This window comes from Priapulus caudatus, unplaced genomic scaffold (genome assembly GCF_000485595.1).
Source record: "Priapulus caudatus unplaced genomic scaffold, Priapulus_caudatus-5.0.1 Scaffold435, whole genome shotgun sequence".
Lineage (NCBI taxonomy): Eukaryota > Metazoa > Priapulida > Priapulimorpha > Priapulimorphida > Priapulidae > Priapulus > Priapulus caudatus.
This window is the reverse complement of record NW_014577496.1, coordinates 22,447-39,128: the sequence shown is the minus strand read 5'-3', so window position 1 is coordinate 39,128 and position 16,682 is coordinate 22,447. Positions and strand designations below refer to the sequence as shown.

The 16,682-nt window shown below is 44.0% G+C and overlaps 4 protein-coding genes across 4 annotated transcripts in view; 1 reads left to right on the top strand and 3 right to left on the bottom strand.

The window, feature by feature from the left end:
* Positions 1-3,906: 3,906 nt before the first annotated feature.
* LOC106810350 (NAD-dependent protein lipoamidase sirtuin-4, mitochondrial-like) lies at positions 3,907-12,360 on the bottom strand. Its single transcript, XM_014813666.1, has 6 exons — positions 11,601-12,360; positions 10,242-10,303; positions 9,717-9,855; positions 9,295-9,459; positions 8,737-9,085; positions 3,907-4,722 (listed from the first exon to the last, which is right to left on the bottom strand). The coding sequence occupies exons 1-6, from the start codon at positions 12,214-12,216 to the stop codon at positions 4,455-4,457; spliced, it is 1,599 nt and encodes a 532-aa protein (XP_014669152.1). The 5' UTR covers positions 12,217-12,360; the 3' UTR covers positions 3,907-4,454.
* On the top strand, positions 5,349-6,758 carry LOC106810359. Its single transcript, XM_014813680.1, has 2 exons — positions 5,349-5,469; positions 6,319-6,758. Exons 1-2 carry the CDS (start codon positions 5,357-5,359, stop codon positions 6,710-6,712), a joined length of 507 nt encoding a protein of 168 aa, XP_014669166.1. The 5' UTR covers positions 5,349-5,356; the 3' UTR covers positions 6,713-6,758.
* LOC106810358 (endoplasmic reticulum resident protein 29-like) lies at positions 7,615-10,494 on the bottom strand. Its single transcript, XM_014813679.1, has 4 exons — positions 10,340-10,494; positions 9,717-9,855; positions 9,295-9,459; positions 7,615-9,085 (listed from the first exon to the last, which is right to left on the bottom strand). Exons 1-4 carry the CDS (start codon positions 10,454-10,456, stop codon positions 8,733-8,735), a joined length of 774 nt encoding a protein of 257 aa, XP_014669165.1. The 5' UTR covers positions 10,457-10,494; the 3' UTR covers positions 7,615-8,732.
* A 1,089-nt stretch (positions 12,361-13,449) lies between the features above and the next one.
* LOC106810349 (THO complex subunit 6 homolog) overlaps positions 13,450-16,682 on the bottom strand; it is a 12,036-nt gene continuing 8,803 nt past the window's right edge. Inside the window, exons 8-9 of the mRNA XM_014813665.1 lie at positions 14,468-14,596; positions 13,450-13,874 (exon numbers count right to left, since the gene is read on the bottom strand). Of these exons, the coding sequence (XP_014669151.1) occupies positions 13,794-13,874; positions 14,468-14,596 (210 nt within the window). The 3' untranslated portion in view covers positions 13,450-13,793. The remainder of the gene's footprint in view (positions 13,875-14,467; positions 14,597-16,682) is intronic.

Sequence of the window (16,682 nt, the reverse complement as noted above, 5' to 3'; positions counted from 1 at the left end):
TACAAAAAAAAAAAAACTAAATTTACACGTCGTTTTCATTAACAGAGCATTTGGGCAGCTTTGGTTTCCTCTACTACAAAAAAAAACTAAATTTACACGTCGTTTTCATTAACAGAGCATTTGGGCAGCTTCGGTTTCCTCTACTACAAAAAAAAACTAAATTTACACGTCGTTTTCATTAACAGAGCATTTGGGCAGCTTCGGTTTCCTCTACTACAAAAAAAAACTAAATTTACACGTCGTTTTCATTAACAGAGCATTTGGGATTGCTGACGACGATTAAGTGGTGACAGAAAGGTTGGAGCATTGTGGTTAATAACACAGTGTAACCCGAATGACACTATCTTGGATTCTTGTGTTACAATAGGCCCATCTCAGGGTTGTCCCCAGGATGAAATTGAAACAAAGGGGAACGGACCGTGCGAGCGCAGCGAGCAATAACTAGGGGGGTCTGGGACATGCCCCCCAGAAAATTTTGAGATCTTAGATGCTCTGTGGTACATTCTGAGGAATTTTGGGACATGTTTGAGAACATGAGTTGATTTGTTTTCTCTGATCTGGTGTGTCATTTTTTTATTTTTTGTTTTTAAACTAGAGTTTATGAATATGGGATAACTTTGGGAAAACTTGAAGGCAACTTATAATTTTTTCGGGCAAGTGGTATATAGATCGATTCATATTTCATGTGTTTTACGGTTGTGTCGGCGATGTAGAGCCATACGGATTGTTCAGGTTCGATTTGTGGTACTAGGGACACGAGACGACTCGACTTCAACTGTTCAAAAGAGCTCTCTGCTGATTGGCTTAGCAGTGAGGGTGACCAGCCAATCACAGCGAAGCACACAAGTGTGCTTTTGTTACTGCTCGCAAAATGGCGGTATCAACAAACGATCGATTCCCGCGCTGTCAAACTTTTAATTTGAACTGTCACGCTGAAATTCCGCTGAAAATAGTGTATTTCAATTCGGCGATAACATTTCCTATCCGGGTGGTGGAATCAGGCCTCAAATTAAGCAACGAGAGGGGCAAGGTAATTTTTTGGGGGCATGTGAGAAATTGCTTTGAATTTTCTCTAAAATGGATGGGCACCGAGGCAATTTTAAAAGGCATCAAGGCAACTCTCGCAATTTGAGAAGGGCACCAAGGCACTTTTGTAAAATAAAGAAAAACTCATAACAACTTTGTGTCATCGTATGAATTCTACTAAAATTTCCCAAAATTTCTCTAAATTTACTGCACTTAGCAAGCTACACACCGTACAGATCACAGCTGGCCATTCTTGCGCGAGCGTCGTTTCCCGCGCTTTAAATCGCGCGCGGGCCGAGCCCACGTGCAGCATTTAAATATTTGTGTTCTACCACGGGCATACACAGGCGCAGTGGCGCACGATTTATCAATCGTCTACTGGCAGCGGTTGGCAGCAAGCCACGTTATTGTTTTTGCCGACCGGTAGACTGGTATCCGGCCTCACGCTCTGCTAGAAAATGTACACGCTCTGCGACAAACAGTGCGGCCGCGAACCAGTCTAGCCCGAGGCACCGACGGCAATTACAGAAAAGGGGAAGGCAGGTCACTGCCGTCGGTCGGGTTGGATTTTTAGGGGCAGTACGGCGATTGATAGGGGCAATTCCCGTCGGTGCCGTCGGTTAATTCGAGCCCTGGGTGGAATTTAATCGGGGCGGAGGTAATTTAAACGTGGCGCAACAATTGAAACAGGGGGAGTTTTCCCAAATGGGACGGGCGCGCCCGGTTTGCGCAACGTAGGGAGGGGCCTGCATGATCTATAGTATATATATATTAACACATACAAAAATGTCGAATTGTTCTTACCAGCCTTTTCCTGTATTGATTGTTCTAGTTTCTTCCTTTTCTTGTTCTTTTTCTTCTTGCCGATTCCACTGTCAGTCTTCAGTTTGAGACAACCTTTCTGGACTGCTTCATACTGCGACATACCTGCAACTATAGATACTAAGATGCAACTGTGGTTTCACATTGGCACTTTCACCCATTGTCCAGCACCGTTTCAAACCTAGCAGGCGAGCTATGCTCATGCCAACACTGTTGTTGAACAGCGAAGTACACGATTGATCATATTCATAGGTCTATGTCATCCCCCCCCCGTACAAATATTATAGTCGCTGCAGCATAAAAGGAGGTAGAAAATTTTAATTGTCGTATGTAATCTAAGAAGTATAAAATATTAATATCTACGTATTATGTATATTATCGTATAGCGAATCAGAATGCCACTCTGCGTGAGGGCAACGTGGAAATCTTAAAATGGTCTTTAATCCGATTTGACATAAATCTGTTTATATCGAATAGAGGTACATGCACATTAACAACCGTGTGATTAAGGTGGTAAACCGATAGCTTTTGATCCATTATATATCTAATCAGAAGCACAAATTTATCGGTAGATATGAGACGGTGGTGGTGGCAGATACACTCGCCACTCGTGGTATAAAAGCCTGATATTTTGTTTTGTTTACAATACGTTGTTTATAAGCTATAATAAAGTGATTGTGTGTGAGTTGGATGCTTTAGGTTTTGATATGTAGTTGGGGCAGAATTTCGTCTTAATCCCCCAATCCCGTTCTCCCCTTACGATCTTGTTGAGCCTCTCTCACGCTCTCACACACGCACACGTGCACACATGTATACGATTCAGCCCACAGGCCTCTCCCCTTCCTATCTCACCCAATCTCTCTCCACCTCCCCACCCCCTCTACGTACCTCTCTGCTTTCTACTATAAGTAGACTCTTTACACGTATTTACACATATGATAAGTGGACTATTTTCTACAACGTGAACTTGTCTCTTGTTGTGCGTGTTAAGATTATTGGAGTGGTGGGGGGGAAGTAAAATCACAGTATTAACATTTTTACTAAATGAGAAACAAGATTTTATGAAATTTTTTGGTAAGTACAATAAAAAGCTTTTCCAAATATCACGTTATAATTTTTAATTCACAACTCCTTACAACACAAACAAGAATATAGCATATCATGCACGGTTATGAATTACATCCAATGAAAGCCAAGTGGTTGCAAATTATCAATAAGAGCAGGGTACAAGCTAGAACTGTAATTTGCTATTAACTACATGGTTACTGAAGGAGATGATAGCTTTGGTACAAATGCAGTAACTTCCACGGTGACATACACAGTTGGGTGTCTCTAACATAATCATTACTCTGACATAATGTCAAATCTAATGCAGTTTTTATTACACGAATCGTTGCACTAAATCCAGTATACCAGCTAGAACTGTAACTTGGTGTAAAGCAGGCAGAGAAGTACTTCAAAAATATTTAGCAGTGTTGCACATCAACATCAAATTTTCTAATAATATTTGCAGCCAAAAAAACATGAGCTTTTTAGAATGAGCTTTTTGAATAAATTCATACAACTTTTATTTGCAGTTGAATTTGTTTAATAATTTGTGTAAAATAACCATCCTTACTAAAGAGCTAATACATAGAAGATACATAATACTAAAGAGCTAACTAAATTTCACAAAGTAGTCACCAAATAAATCAGTAAAGTGAAAGGTGTCACAAAAATTCCCTTACTCATGATACTAAACACTTACTTCACCTTAAAGTGATCGAGTAGTATATTTGTGTGTTATTTGTACAAAATAAAATGTATGAAAATACAATTAGTGTTTCTGTTTACTTTTCATGCTTATATACCTTCTTTATATGCCCTAATTTGCAGGTGAAAAACAGAGAGACGCCAGTATCTGAACACAGTACTGGGGGAATAGTGCTAGACAACAGAAATTACCAAATCGTCTAGATTTTTGCAAATTTAACCAACGTAAAAACATTTTTATCAGGTGAGAGCTTGAGGATATATTTAGTAACGTTAGTTCTTACTTTTAATGTAAAAAATAGGAATTTTTTTTTACAAATTTTACCGTGGAAAATTCGTGACGTAGTCAATTTAATCAAAATCTTATAGTTACCACATTCTATAAATATGCTGTATTGACAAATTTTGTGTAAAATAAGGAAACATTAAAACTTAAATATGTGCAAATGTTGCACAAATGCATGTATTTCAAAACAATCCACACATTTATGCACAACTGCACAGATTACTGGCTAGAGCGATCAAAGATAACTCATTTGATTGACTCTACAGTGCCATCTACTGGCCAAGATGCACACTAACACCATCACCTAGCATACCCACATTTTCACGAATTCTGTACAAATCGATATATCGATGCTATAGCAATATGAATATTTAGCAGTTTCTCACTCCAATTAAGAACGCATCTGTGCTAGTGCCTCACTGGAACCACCTCAAACCTTGCCTCCACCTCGCGATGGAACAGAAATGCCAGAGAAGAGACCAGACGGAGAGAGATAGACAAGAAAAAGGAAAATAAAAAACGAAGCAGGAGAAAGACTCAAAATAGCGCCTAAAGGGGGCGCCGGCGGCTACGCGTCGAGGCGAGCGAGGATGTCACTGCAGCGCGCGCTGATTTTAACGTCTGCGAGATCGTCCGCCCGTGTTTCGCCGATCGTCACTATGGCGACAGGCTTTCCCTCCTTCTTTGCGCGCACGGCGAAACGGTATCCGGAGTATACGTACAGCGAGGATCCGAGAACCAACAATGCGTCGCTCTCGCGCACTTTATTGTAAACGAAATCCACCGTCGCCTTGGGAACATTGTCTCCGAAAAATACCACCTGCGAAGTGAGCGTTCGTCAGGGCCGCTTCGCCGGGAAAAAGTCGTGACGAGCGAGGGAAGATGGAAGTGGGATAGTGGCACGGTTTTAGAATGAAATCGGTATTTCTAACGACGTACCATAACGTAATTTCATTATTTTTATTTATTTTTCATTTATTAGTATTATTTTTATTAAAGGCTCACAATGTGCATCCAAACGCTAATTTCTACAGTACTAGACTAGCAAATACTTCGTGGCATGAATAATCACACTACCTTATGACAAAATTAACTCTAGCTCCTCCAATTTCACTGCGCGTTGTCTTATAAAAGGTATTTTGAAACTACCTCCAATGTTGTTGAAATTCTCCGATGTTGTTGACAGTTTCCCCAATCTCCAAGCAACCGTGCAGCGGTGGCGCGGTACAGCGGTACGGGCGCAGCAAAGATAGAAACATGTGACGTCACCAAACCTCTAGTGTGAATCAGTGTTAATTTTCTACCCCTACCATGAGACTAGTGTGAATCAGTGTTAATTTTCTACCCCTACAATGAGACTAGTCTGTACAGTGTTCATATTTTCTCCCTACCATGAGCCTAGTGGGAATCAGTGTTCATTTTCTACCGTGAGGCTTGTGTGATAATGTGTTTCCACTCGGCAGGTACCACATGCGACGTAGACTGCGGCAACACATCTTCAGTTGCCCTCACTGTGCTGTGCACGCAGGCCAACACGTGCAGCGGCAGAGGTGTTGTCGGCAGTCTCGCTGGAGACCTTACAGGTAGGCATTCTGGGGTACCACACGCTCCGCATGCACGCACGGACACATGCACTTGCATGCACGCAGCACACGCACTTGCATGCACGCAGCACACACGCACTAGCATGCACGCACGCACTCGCATGCACGCACACACACATGCACTCGCATACACGCACTCGCACGCACGCACTCACGCACTCGCATACACACACGCACACACGCACTCGCACGCATGCACGCATACACGCACGCACGCACTCGCACGCATGCACGCATTCACGCACACACGCACTCGCATACACACACTCGCATGCACGGACACCTTCATTATTCTGCTCTCCCTCCATCCTGCGAAGATACACGTATGGCACAATTACTTTGACCGCGTCCACGTGATGTTTGTTTCCGGAATGATTACGCGAAACACGTTTCATGATTCGATGATTCCTGATTCGGGCTGCTCATTTATTCCGTCAGGGCGTTCTATTAGTTATCGTTAATTATAAGTTTGTTGTTAATTATTTGTTCGATTAATTCATCTATTTTCGACGCGCTCGATGCACGTGCGATTAAGCTGCTTGCGGTAGAAGTGATATCATAGGATGTGGACAACCGTATACGCTGTATATTTCGCAGTGGCTTAATTTTTTCGCGAATTTCGCTAACGCGTCTCCTGACCGCGAAAATAACAACACGCGAATAATTCATACCGGATAATACCGAATAATCCACAATTCACAATTCACCGACCGCGAAATTTACCACTCGCGAAATTGCCCGTCAAGTCTGAATTCGCGAAAATATCTGTACGCGAAAAATATGGCGTATGTATACGGTAACCCGCTCACGTGTCGCGTGTGTTTGCAGCCTGCGTCCCGCGCGGGAGCCACACCGGTGCCCCGGCACCACCAACCTGCTCGTCACCTACAACATCAACAACGGCCTGCAGATACTACCGTACGCCGAACCGCTGCGGCCGCCGCCCTACGAGCAGATAGCGAATCAGGAGAGCGGCGTCGAGGCGGACGGCCGCGATTCGCCGCCGCCGGCGTACCAGACGATCGACCGGCGAGCGAACCTCAGCGTGATAACGGAGATTGAGGAGGAGAGGGAGGGGGCCCGGCGGGGGCAGAGTCGAGACGACGGCGACGACGCGGCGGCGGCGGCGAGGCGAGAGTCCGTGTCGCGGGGGGAGGGATCCGGGGATCGGGCGGGCGGCGCGGACGACGACACACAGATGGCGCCACCGAGCTACTCCTAGACGCGGTCGCGGCGGAGCGCCCTGCTCTTAAGCGATGTGCGCGCGAATGCGATGTAGGCGACTCCCTAGACTCGTTAGTGGAGTAGGCGAGGTATGGTTCGGCATATTAGATAGTACCAGGGTACGTTCCGGTATACCGGACCGTACCCAGGGTACGTTCTCGGTTCTGGCAGTATCCCGGGGGACATAGACCCTCTCAGCCGTCTTACTACTACTAGTACTAGTACTAGGCTATGATGAATTCAATTCCACTCAAGGAGTATTACTTGATTGTTTTTTTTAGATCGCATGGTTTATACAAGTGTATGATTTAACATATAGACCGTCTACGTGTACTAACAGTCGTAGACCCTGGTCGGGCTTGTTGTACTTTTTGTAACTTGTACTTGTACTGTAGTACAACTTGAACTACGCAGCAATTAGGGACAATGAATGCCAGACTAGAGTTATTTGTTTAGACGGTTATTTGCGGGGCTTACGCGTGAAATTCATTTTCAGCAAGAAACCTATGTACATACCTACATTTAAATTCCTACAATGTATACACTCCTGCCGTGTAGGACTAATCGAAATCAATTTTCGAACGATAAACAACTTGTTTTCTGTTGTAGTTTGCACTTTGCACAGCGACCTTGTACTGCTGAAATTAGCGGCTGATTCGTCCGGACACCGAGCAGGCAATACCGACCGCCCGGATCCGTCCGGGCTTCGGATATACACGCAATTCTATTTGTAACGTTACCATGTAATATCGTCAGGTGTATCAAAATTTTGATACACTCCTGATATCCGTTTTGATACACTCCTGATATCGTTATTTGCAAGTAAAGTGAGAAGTGTTCGGAACTGTCGACTAGATCAAAGAAATCCCTTTCCACACATCAAAAAAAATGTAACACAAGTTGGTAGAAGAATATTTATTAATATTACCAATTTAAATGAACTTCCATATAAATATTATTCACTGTAACCTTTTTTCACGTGATGCTATTTTATGCTTCTTCCAGTATGTCTTGAAATAAAAGTAAGGGCCAAGGAATAACCATGCTGGACAGCAGTAGCAGTGTTAACTGATATCTGATATGGATTAATATTCTATCACCTTTAACAGTCGGATTCTTAAAAATAAATAAGCTGAATAAACACATGGATACACAACAGATTTCTGAATCAGAGATCTACAGCAGGATTACATTTTAAGTTCAATAAACTAGTTTTGTCAACTCTGATTTCAAATACGAATAGAGAGCTACACAATGAACTAACAAATGGCCAATCATATAAATAGACTCCAAAAACACAAACGTGTTGGATGGTCACAACTTTGCCAAAAGTTTCCACATACATACATGTACTACATATGTGTAAATATTGCATACTACCATGTGCACCAACAGCAAGTTAATACAGGTATCACGTTATACATGATTGTAAAAGTATAAATGCTTATACAAAAGCACAGTTGACAAAAAGACGTCTTATAAATTAGGAATGTGAGACTGACCTGTGAAATTCATCAAACTTGAACTTTTAAGCGACATGTAACAACTCTGACATCTAAACAATTCAACGACACCATTGCTAAACACAAACGTTTTGCTTTGACAATATTCACTAGCTGACAGTAACTGGATGGGCACATATTTTATTCAGCACAAGACATCACACGAAAAACAACAAATCTCATGTGACTGCAATTTAAAATACGTTTTACGACAACCAATCAGTGAGGGTGTAAGTAGTTAATAGCAATTGCTAAGCGTTACATGTTAATTCTGAACAAACACAGGAGGCATTTAATAAACCCAATCGGAAATTGCTGTGTATTAGCGCATTACTCTGCGCTCACAAAACAACAACCACAATTTCGGAATGCAAGCTCATTAAACGCTGATGTACGCTTAACCTGCCAATATCCTCACAGACCTACTAGACGCCCCCATGTCTGTTTGTAGCAGAACCCTGCCACCAAGCTTATGCTGCCAGGGTCACATGTCGCCATCTATTGCCTTCTCTCCAATCACAACTCATCCTTCTGTGCAGCCGCGAAGCTGAAAGAGTGCAGGATGTTGGACTGCGCGTTGAGCTGCACCTTCTTCTTCGCAGCTGTATGATCGTCGTCCCTGAGCCGCTCGACTCTTTTCGTCTCCTTGGCGACAAAATCCTCTGCATCGCCTCCAAACTTGTCCGCCATCTTCTTCATGTATTTAACGTAGATTTCGGCCGATTTCTTGTCTCCCGCATTTTCCAGGGTTTCTCCCTTTGCTTCCGCCTTTTCGATCAACTGCTCCCTGAGTTTTGCGTCGGCTGGCATGAATTCCATTGCGATGTCGTCGTAAGCTTTCATGCATCCGTGTAGCCCAAGAAATAGTCCTGCAGGAGATGAAATGAGGAACAGAATGAACCAGTGACACATGATGTTGAACACTATCTGATATTGGCATGTGAGACGAGAAACATTTCGCCTTGGGCTAACAGGGTAACACGGTATATACGTACGTGCGTATAATTGTTCACATTTATTTATTTCCTTATATTGGCATGTATAAGCTTATATATGGCATATGTCTGTTTATATTTACCTGTATTTTCCCTGATGAACTTTTTCAAGGCGTCAGCATTGTAATGGCCTTTGTGTCGGATCGGTGCATCAGGGTCATCCTTGTTAAATAGCATGTAGACAGGAAAATCGTCTTGGTTCACTTTGTAGCGATCTCCAAGGTCCGAGTTTTCCTTCTCGCCATAATCTAAACCAAGTATATACCTACATTACCAATACTATTCACATACTATACAAATTACCTTTGAAATACCCCGCTCATTAACAACGTATATAATAACGATGGCTATAGTATTACTCAGTGCACTAATAATGACAAATAAGAAGTTTATTCTATTTATTCACACTAACCCGATGTAATCGACCGATTCATGAAATCGCAAGATATGGGTGGATATTAGGCTAGGCCTATCACAACCCATTATCCGTAACTAACTAACTAACCTGCAATTCCAACTTCTGCGACGAGAAGTCCCTCGTTCGACTTCGCCTGTTCGACGACTTTTTTAAATTCCTCGTGTTCATCGCCGTGCGGATAAGTAGTGTCAAACCTCACAAAGGTATAAGGAAACCTTGTAATCACCTATACAAATCAAACAATCATCATGTCTTCAGAAAACTTTTCCGGTTATCGAACCAAATGATCGAGTCACGCGGAATGAACACAATCAACATAATACCACGGGACCGCTATCTGCAGTGGACTGTGGCACTGAATGGATCAATATTATTCATCTTTTCTTCACAGACTATTTAGGTGGGATATCCATCCCAGGAGGAAGGACCCTGCACAGACTGTAGCCTTTCGTTGGCAGCCCGCCTCTGTCCTCAGTCCAGGCTCCACTGACTATACACGATTTTCTGGGAGCTTCTGTCTGCATGTACCAAGGCTTACTACCTTCCTTAGCTAATTGTAGACTTACTCTTAGTGATGCCTATGAGTATGACCAAGAGTGTGTTATTATCTACTCTTGGTATGGCTGTAGGCATAAGCAAAACCGGGAAGGTAAAACTTCTAATTCTATAGCGAACTAAAATGAATAGGACAAAAACACTGATGCCCATACCTTATCGAAAGTAAAAGAATCAAGAGGAACAGCTCCTCTTGTGTGGAGTGCACTAATTGTGCACAGGTAAGATAAAATCACAGGTAAAACAACGAAAACTCTCTTCATCGCCTCCATATCGTCGTCGACAACACTGCCAGCGTATGCTGAGGTGGACCAATCAAATGTCCGAATTCTATAAATAATTGCATCGAGGTTCGCGCCCTCTCGTGATGAGATTCTGCAATAAAAATGGCACCTTCCACAATAACAAATTGGTGTTTGTTTATGAATTTGTTGATAATCTCGCCTTTCGGAGGCACAGGTAATCTTTTTTTGTCCTCAATCTGGTAGCATATATAGGTTCGCAATAATTTAAGTTACAAACTTTGAGACGCACTTTAACTTCTAAGTGAATAGGTTGATCGAACATAGCATATTGCTGTGCGTACTAGGCCCCTACAATTACTGAATTAGAAATAGAAAGTAAATTACTGTTCTGCACAGAATACCAAACACGCCACTAAACAAACCGCTTATCATTTAGAACTATGATAGACTGCAATTAGTACTCGTATGTTTGCTAAGAACTGGATTAACCATCGTTATCTCATTGTAATGTAACAACATTTTCAGGAACATTTGGGTCTGCAGTTTCTCGAGATAGGAGACTACGTTTAGAAATAACCCCACCAGGTGCCGCTATTGTGCTCACTGAGGGGGATAACCTCAATCTCACCTGTTGTGCGAGTTTCCTCGATAATACGGCACATCGTGATGTCCAGATAGATCTCAGCTGGCACCTTCCCACACAGCCAGATAAGGGTATGAATTAAAAATGTAGATAAATTGCACGAAATGGAAATATGCAAGAAATAGAAATACGAAAATGCACGATGTAGTTACAACTGCACGAAAACAATGTAATAAATTGCCTATACCGGTGAAGTTTTGTGTAAATCACATCCTGGTTATTCTATTGGTCATGATCACTGATGCTTATCATAGTGTTTTTTAATGTTGACAGGCATGTACTGGACACGGAACACTACCAATCGTCTAGGGCTCTTCATCTCCCACATGCAGGTCCTTTACAGTGGAGTTTACATTTGTAAAGCAGAGAGTCGCCAGGACGGCTACGTCGTTAACAACAAGACCATCATCGTAGTCAAGCCCAGTAAGTATGGTCTAATCATTGTGATATAGATCGCAGTCTAGCACAGTAAGCAAAAGTTTAGTTAGAGCAACTCCTAGCATGTACAGTCTGCGAATAGTTACTTACCGATGTCATCTGTGGTGGCGCTCCAGTTAGGGTTCATCGCTGCGATGCGCGTCTGCAGGGCGTGCCGGCGCGTGACGTCACCGCACGCGAGACACACGACGCTGTGCGTGCATCCGTGCAGCTCCGTGACGCCGCGGTGGCCGGCCGCCGCGTGCAGCGCGTCCACGTTCTGCGTGACGAGCCAATGCAGGTGGCGCCGGCGTCCGCGCTCCCACGCCACGAGCGTCGTGTGGTTCGCGTTGGGGGTCGCCGCGGAGAAGCGCGGCCACGCGACGTAGTTCCGCGCCCAGTAGCGCGCGCGCTTCCACGCGTCCTCGACGAACTCCCGGTGCATGATCGGCCGGTGCTGGCTGCGCGCGTATAGACCGACGCCGGCCGACCGGTAGTCTGGGATTCCGCTCTCCGTCGAGATGCCGGCGCCGGTCAACACGAGAAGGCGGCGCGACGAGGCGACGACGCGTCGCAGATGATCGACGTCCGATTCGTCGGCCGGTTCGTGTTCGGGGACGACGGATGGCGGCGGCGCGGCGACACAGAGATGACGAGCGGCGGCGGAGTACGGGCTGAATCTTCGGATCTCGCCCGACCCGCGAAGGGTCACCACCAGGTGGCGCATCGCGAGCGGATTAGACGCGTCCCTCGTGCGTTTACTCGGGTTTCTTGTGCGGGGAGGAGTAGGTACGTGGGAGTGTCGTGGGATCTCGCTCGAGAATACAGGTACGTGTCACAGATCGTTCGTGAATATAGTGCTGTCCAAGATTCAACCACTGAAGAGTACGGAGCGTAGGAAACGAAGCACTGTTCTTACACTCCTGACGTCATTCACCCTTTAAAATTCGCGAGTGACCACGTCGGGCATAAACGAAGTGGTGAAATATAACCTGGTGATATATCAGAAGGATGTTGTGATGCCCACCGGCTCGAAACGATCACAGCGGTGCAACCAAGATTGTTTTTTAACGAAACAAGAAAAAGAATCCTCCGCAGCGCATCGGTCTACTTCGTCCAGCTGACTTTCGGAATGTCGAAATGTTCGGTGAGCGTGTCGAGATGTCTGTTGAACTCTTCCACCCTCTGCTTGTGCGTTTTCGACGCCTTGCTCAGCGCCCTCTCTGCTGACTTCTTCTCTAGCCTCTGATCGAAAGCCTTCTGAGCTTTGGTGCGCATGTCAACAGGCAGGTGGTGAGGTGCAGCTTCGGTTTCCTCTACTACAAAAAAAAAACTAAATTTACACGTCGTTTTCATTAACAGAGCATTTGGGCAGCTTTGGCTAGGTAAATATTTACCTGCCAAATGACCTGGCAGCAGCAAAGGGAAGGTTCGACTGTCACCGTAATCTGTACATAGACCGCTAGCATCATTCCCAGAGAAAATACGAAGCTGGAACGTGGAGATTGTAGGCGTAAATTCCAGCCTAGTTGGATTTTGCGACGACTCCTGTATTATATTTACTGTCGAAATCAAAATGTGTCGCGTGTAAAACTGTAAATAGCTTCGTCTGTTGCATTATGTTTATTGCATAAGTCTCAATTGGCTAACGTGTCTATAGCGTAAAAGAAAGAAACGTTGTTGTGTAGCTACAGGTATATCATTTATGTGATACATGTTCTGCTGCTAACTGTTGTAATATGTACGATGGCTTTAGTACAAAATGAAGAACTTCATATGGAGAATTTTATCTGCGGTTGTGAAGTAAACGTCTCGTAAAAATGTATTCGAGTTTAATTTTACTCCTATAACCAAGCACACATTTTAGGTGCATGTTGTGCATCTGTAGTTCTCTGTAAATTCGTAGTGCAGCTGTTGACGTATGATATATTTGTAAAATAAATAAAAAAAATCATCAATGTTAATGTTGTATACAAGAAAGGTTGACCTAGTTTATATACTGATCTTTACAATACAGACATTGTAGACAATTTATCACTACAAAACTTATTATACGTAGAAAATTATGACCACACAGCTTAATGTGCATCGGGACAAATTTAATGTGCCACGACCCAACAGCAGTCTGGCAATTTTATACAGTAAGTGCGCTCCGGTAACGATAACATTTCATGCCCTCTAGTGGGGAATCAAACGAATCTGAAGTATAGTCTACAAATGTAATTGCTACACGATGGCGATGAGAAAACTTGGAGCAATTCACCGCACGGCAAGTGCTGTGATCGTTACATCGACGAGCTGAGCTCAGAACGTGAGAGAGAATGCCTTGTAGTGGTAGTTGGTGCAGACGTCAATCTTGTAGCTGCTGCCTGCTACGACCATCACCTGCGGCAGACGAAGCAACACGAATTAACACGATCAAACACGCACGCGGACCGCGGCGTGTGTTTCTAGTGTAACCGATCGCAAGTGATGAGAAGATGTATGATAGTTCCCATATAAACTCGTGCCTGTCCGTCTTGCTGCGTGGAAGGCACTACAATACATGCTGCGGAGTGTAGTAGGGCATATCGACTGCTGGCCCCCTTTGCTATGTGTCGGATACGGTTCAGTAACGAGAAAGATTTACGACTTGAAAAAAGAGTACAAGCGCGAACGACCAGACAGTCTTTAACACCTTAAGCTAGCAGCACACTTCACCATTTTCGTTGCTCGTACAGGCAATTTTCGTGGCCGCCACAAAAATGGCCAAGTGTGCGGGGGCCGGCAACGACCACTCACCACGGAAATTTAGTATTGACCACGAGTTGCCGAGAATCAAACCGGTTTGATTTCTCACCACGAAAATTGCTCGTGGTGGCAACTTGTGGTGAAGTGTGCTGTGACGCGACACCGACCACGAAAATTGCCTGTACGAGCAACGAAAATGGTGAAGTGTGCTGCTAGCCTTAGCGGTGATCTAGGGTCGCGATATTCACCTGGTTCTGGTCCGACGCAGCATTGATCTGTATGTCGTACACGCAGGGAGGCGACACTGGAACCTTTGCTGTCTGAGCGCCATTGAGGTCCCAGTGCATCACAGAAGGCTGGCTACCACCTGACAACAGCTGCAACAGGATCGCAGGGGTAGAAATTAATGTTTGAACAAGGGAGTCCAACGGACTCCCTGCCCTCAAAAAGAGGGAATCCGCAGCAAAATGAGGAAGTCCGCAGTCTGAAGTTCAAAATTAAAGATATTAACAATAACGCACGTGCTTATTTGGAAGATTCATGCGGTTGCACGTCTGCCATATATTTTCTTTGGACTTTTACTGAAAAAATACGGTAATTCCGCGAGGCCATGCTCTGGAACGAACTAGTTAGTATAGCAGAATTTTCAGGGCGTCACACGGACTCCTGCATATGTCAAATCAGGGAGTCCTACAGTAAATCAGGGAGTATTTGACTCCGGTTTCACACCCTGGGATCAGTCAGAACACGTACGTGATCAGTGCTCGTTCGCATCAACCTAATGGATCACGGACACTGTATAATGGTCTACGCAATCGGCATTCCTAAATTAGAAAATGGCTACCACCAGAAGAGACCTCAACAACAACAAGAGAGACACATGACTCTCGGTTCGTTAGAAAGTGCGCAACGTCACTTTGGGCTAATGTCTACTCGATCTAATACAGCGATGGGTTCCATAAACTCACGACGCACGTGCGTAAGGTATGTTAGTATTTGTGCGCACAAATATTCGAATATAGCTCATATGATACGTGAGATAATAAAAGTGTGGCGCTCTACTTCGTGGTATATCGAGGCATTATGAGTAGACCTTCAGGCCTGTGAATCTCATATATCCGCAGTTTAATCAGAAAATGCATGGGCTGTTCCATTGTGAAGACCACAACAACAAAATTTTCTGTATTCATCCACAAATACTATCAAAACTGGTATCATCAACATCTATGTTGCATGCGTGTTGCCAGGGGCTAATCTAACCGCTTAATGCAACCCCTGGCATGTACAGATGCATAAAAGTTTAGTAAGCGCAACTACTGGCACATACAGATGCATAAAAGTTTAGTAAGTGCAACCCCTGCCGCTTACAGACGCATAAAGGTTTAGTAAGAGCAACCCCTGCCGCTTACAGACGCATAAAGGTTTAGTAAGAGCAACCCCTGGCACATACAGAGGCATAAAAGTTTAGTAAGAGCAACCCCTGGCACATACAGATGCATAAACGACAAACATCCAATGATTTCTTGTTCATAAAAAAGAATGTTTTCAGTACATGTACTTGTATTTGAATTACGTGCAATAAATATTTAATAATAATAACAATAATGATGATGATGATGATGAGGATTATGATGATGATGATGATGATGATGATGATGCCGACGACGACGACGATGACGACGACGACGACGGCAACAACAACAATAATAATAATAATAATAGAAAATTGCACTACTGGGAACAGCACACATCCTACGAAAAATTCTGGATTGAATCCCTATGTCCTAGGTTGGGACACGGTCAACCCAGAAGCCACCGGCTAATGCCGTGATCCACTTTGGAAATAATAATAATGATAACGTGTATTACAGAGGGAGGCAGGTGTGCGCGCACTCAATTCATGTGCGGGTCAGGAGAGTGCATCTTCAAGCGTTACACATGTGACAACGTCTCTGACTGCAGAGATGGATCAGATGAGGCCGTCGAAAAATGCGGTAAGGTTTGCCGCCGCCGAAAAAAACAATTACGGAAATTAAATTACGGGAAAATAAATTACGGGAAAAAATAAAAATAAGGGAATTGAAAAAAACGAGCGGGCACGTTTAAACGAAACGGAACATTTATTGTAGGTGAGGATCCGTGTGGTGTTAGAAAGTTTATCACCTGCCAGAGTGGACGTTGCATGGATGGCCGGCAATGCTGCGACGCTATGGTCAACCCCGACTGCGTACATTTCTTCAAGGAGATCTGCTGCCAGGAGGCCTACGATGGCAACGAGCATCACCTAACAGGCAGTGAAGGTATAACGTGATAATTAATAAATAATTTATTTGTATGGTATGGTGACTTGTATTTGTGTATAGCCAGCAGCAGTAACATGTACATGTATCATGTTGCAGTGCGCACATACTTGTGTATAGATCACAGCAGTCACATGTACATGTATCATGCTGCAGTGCGCAC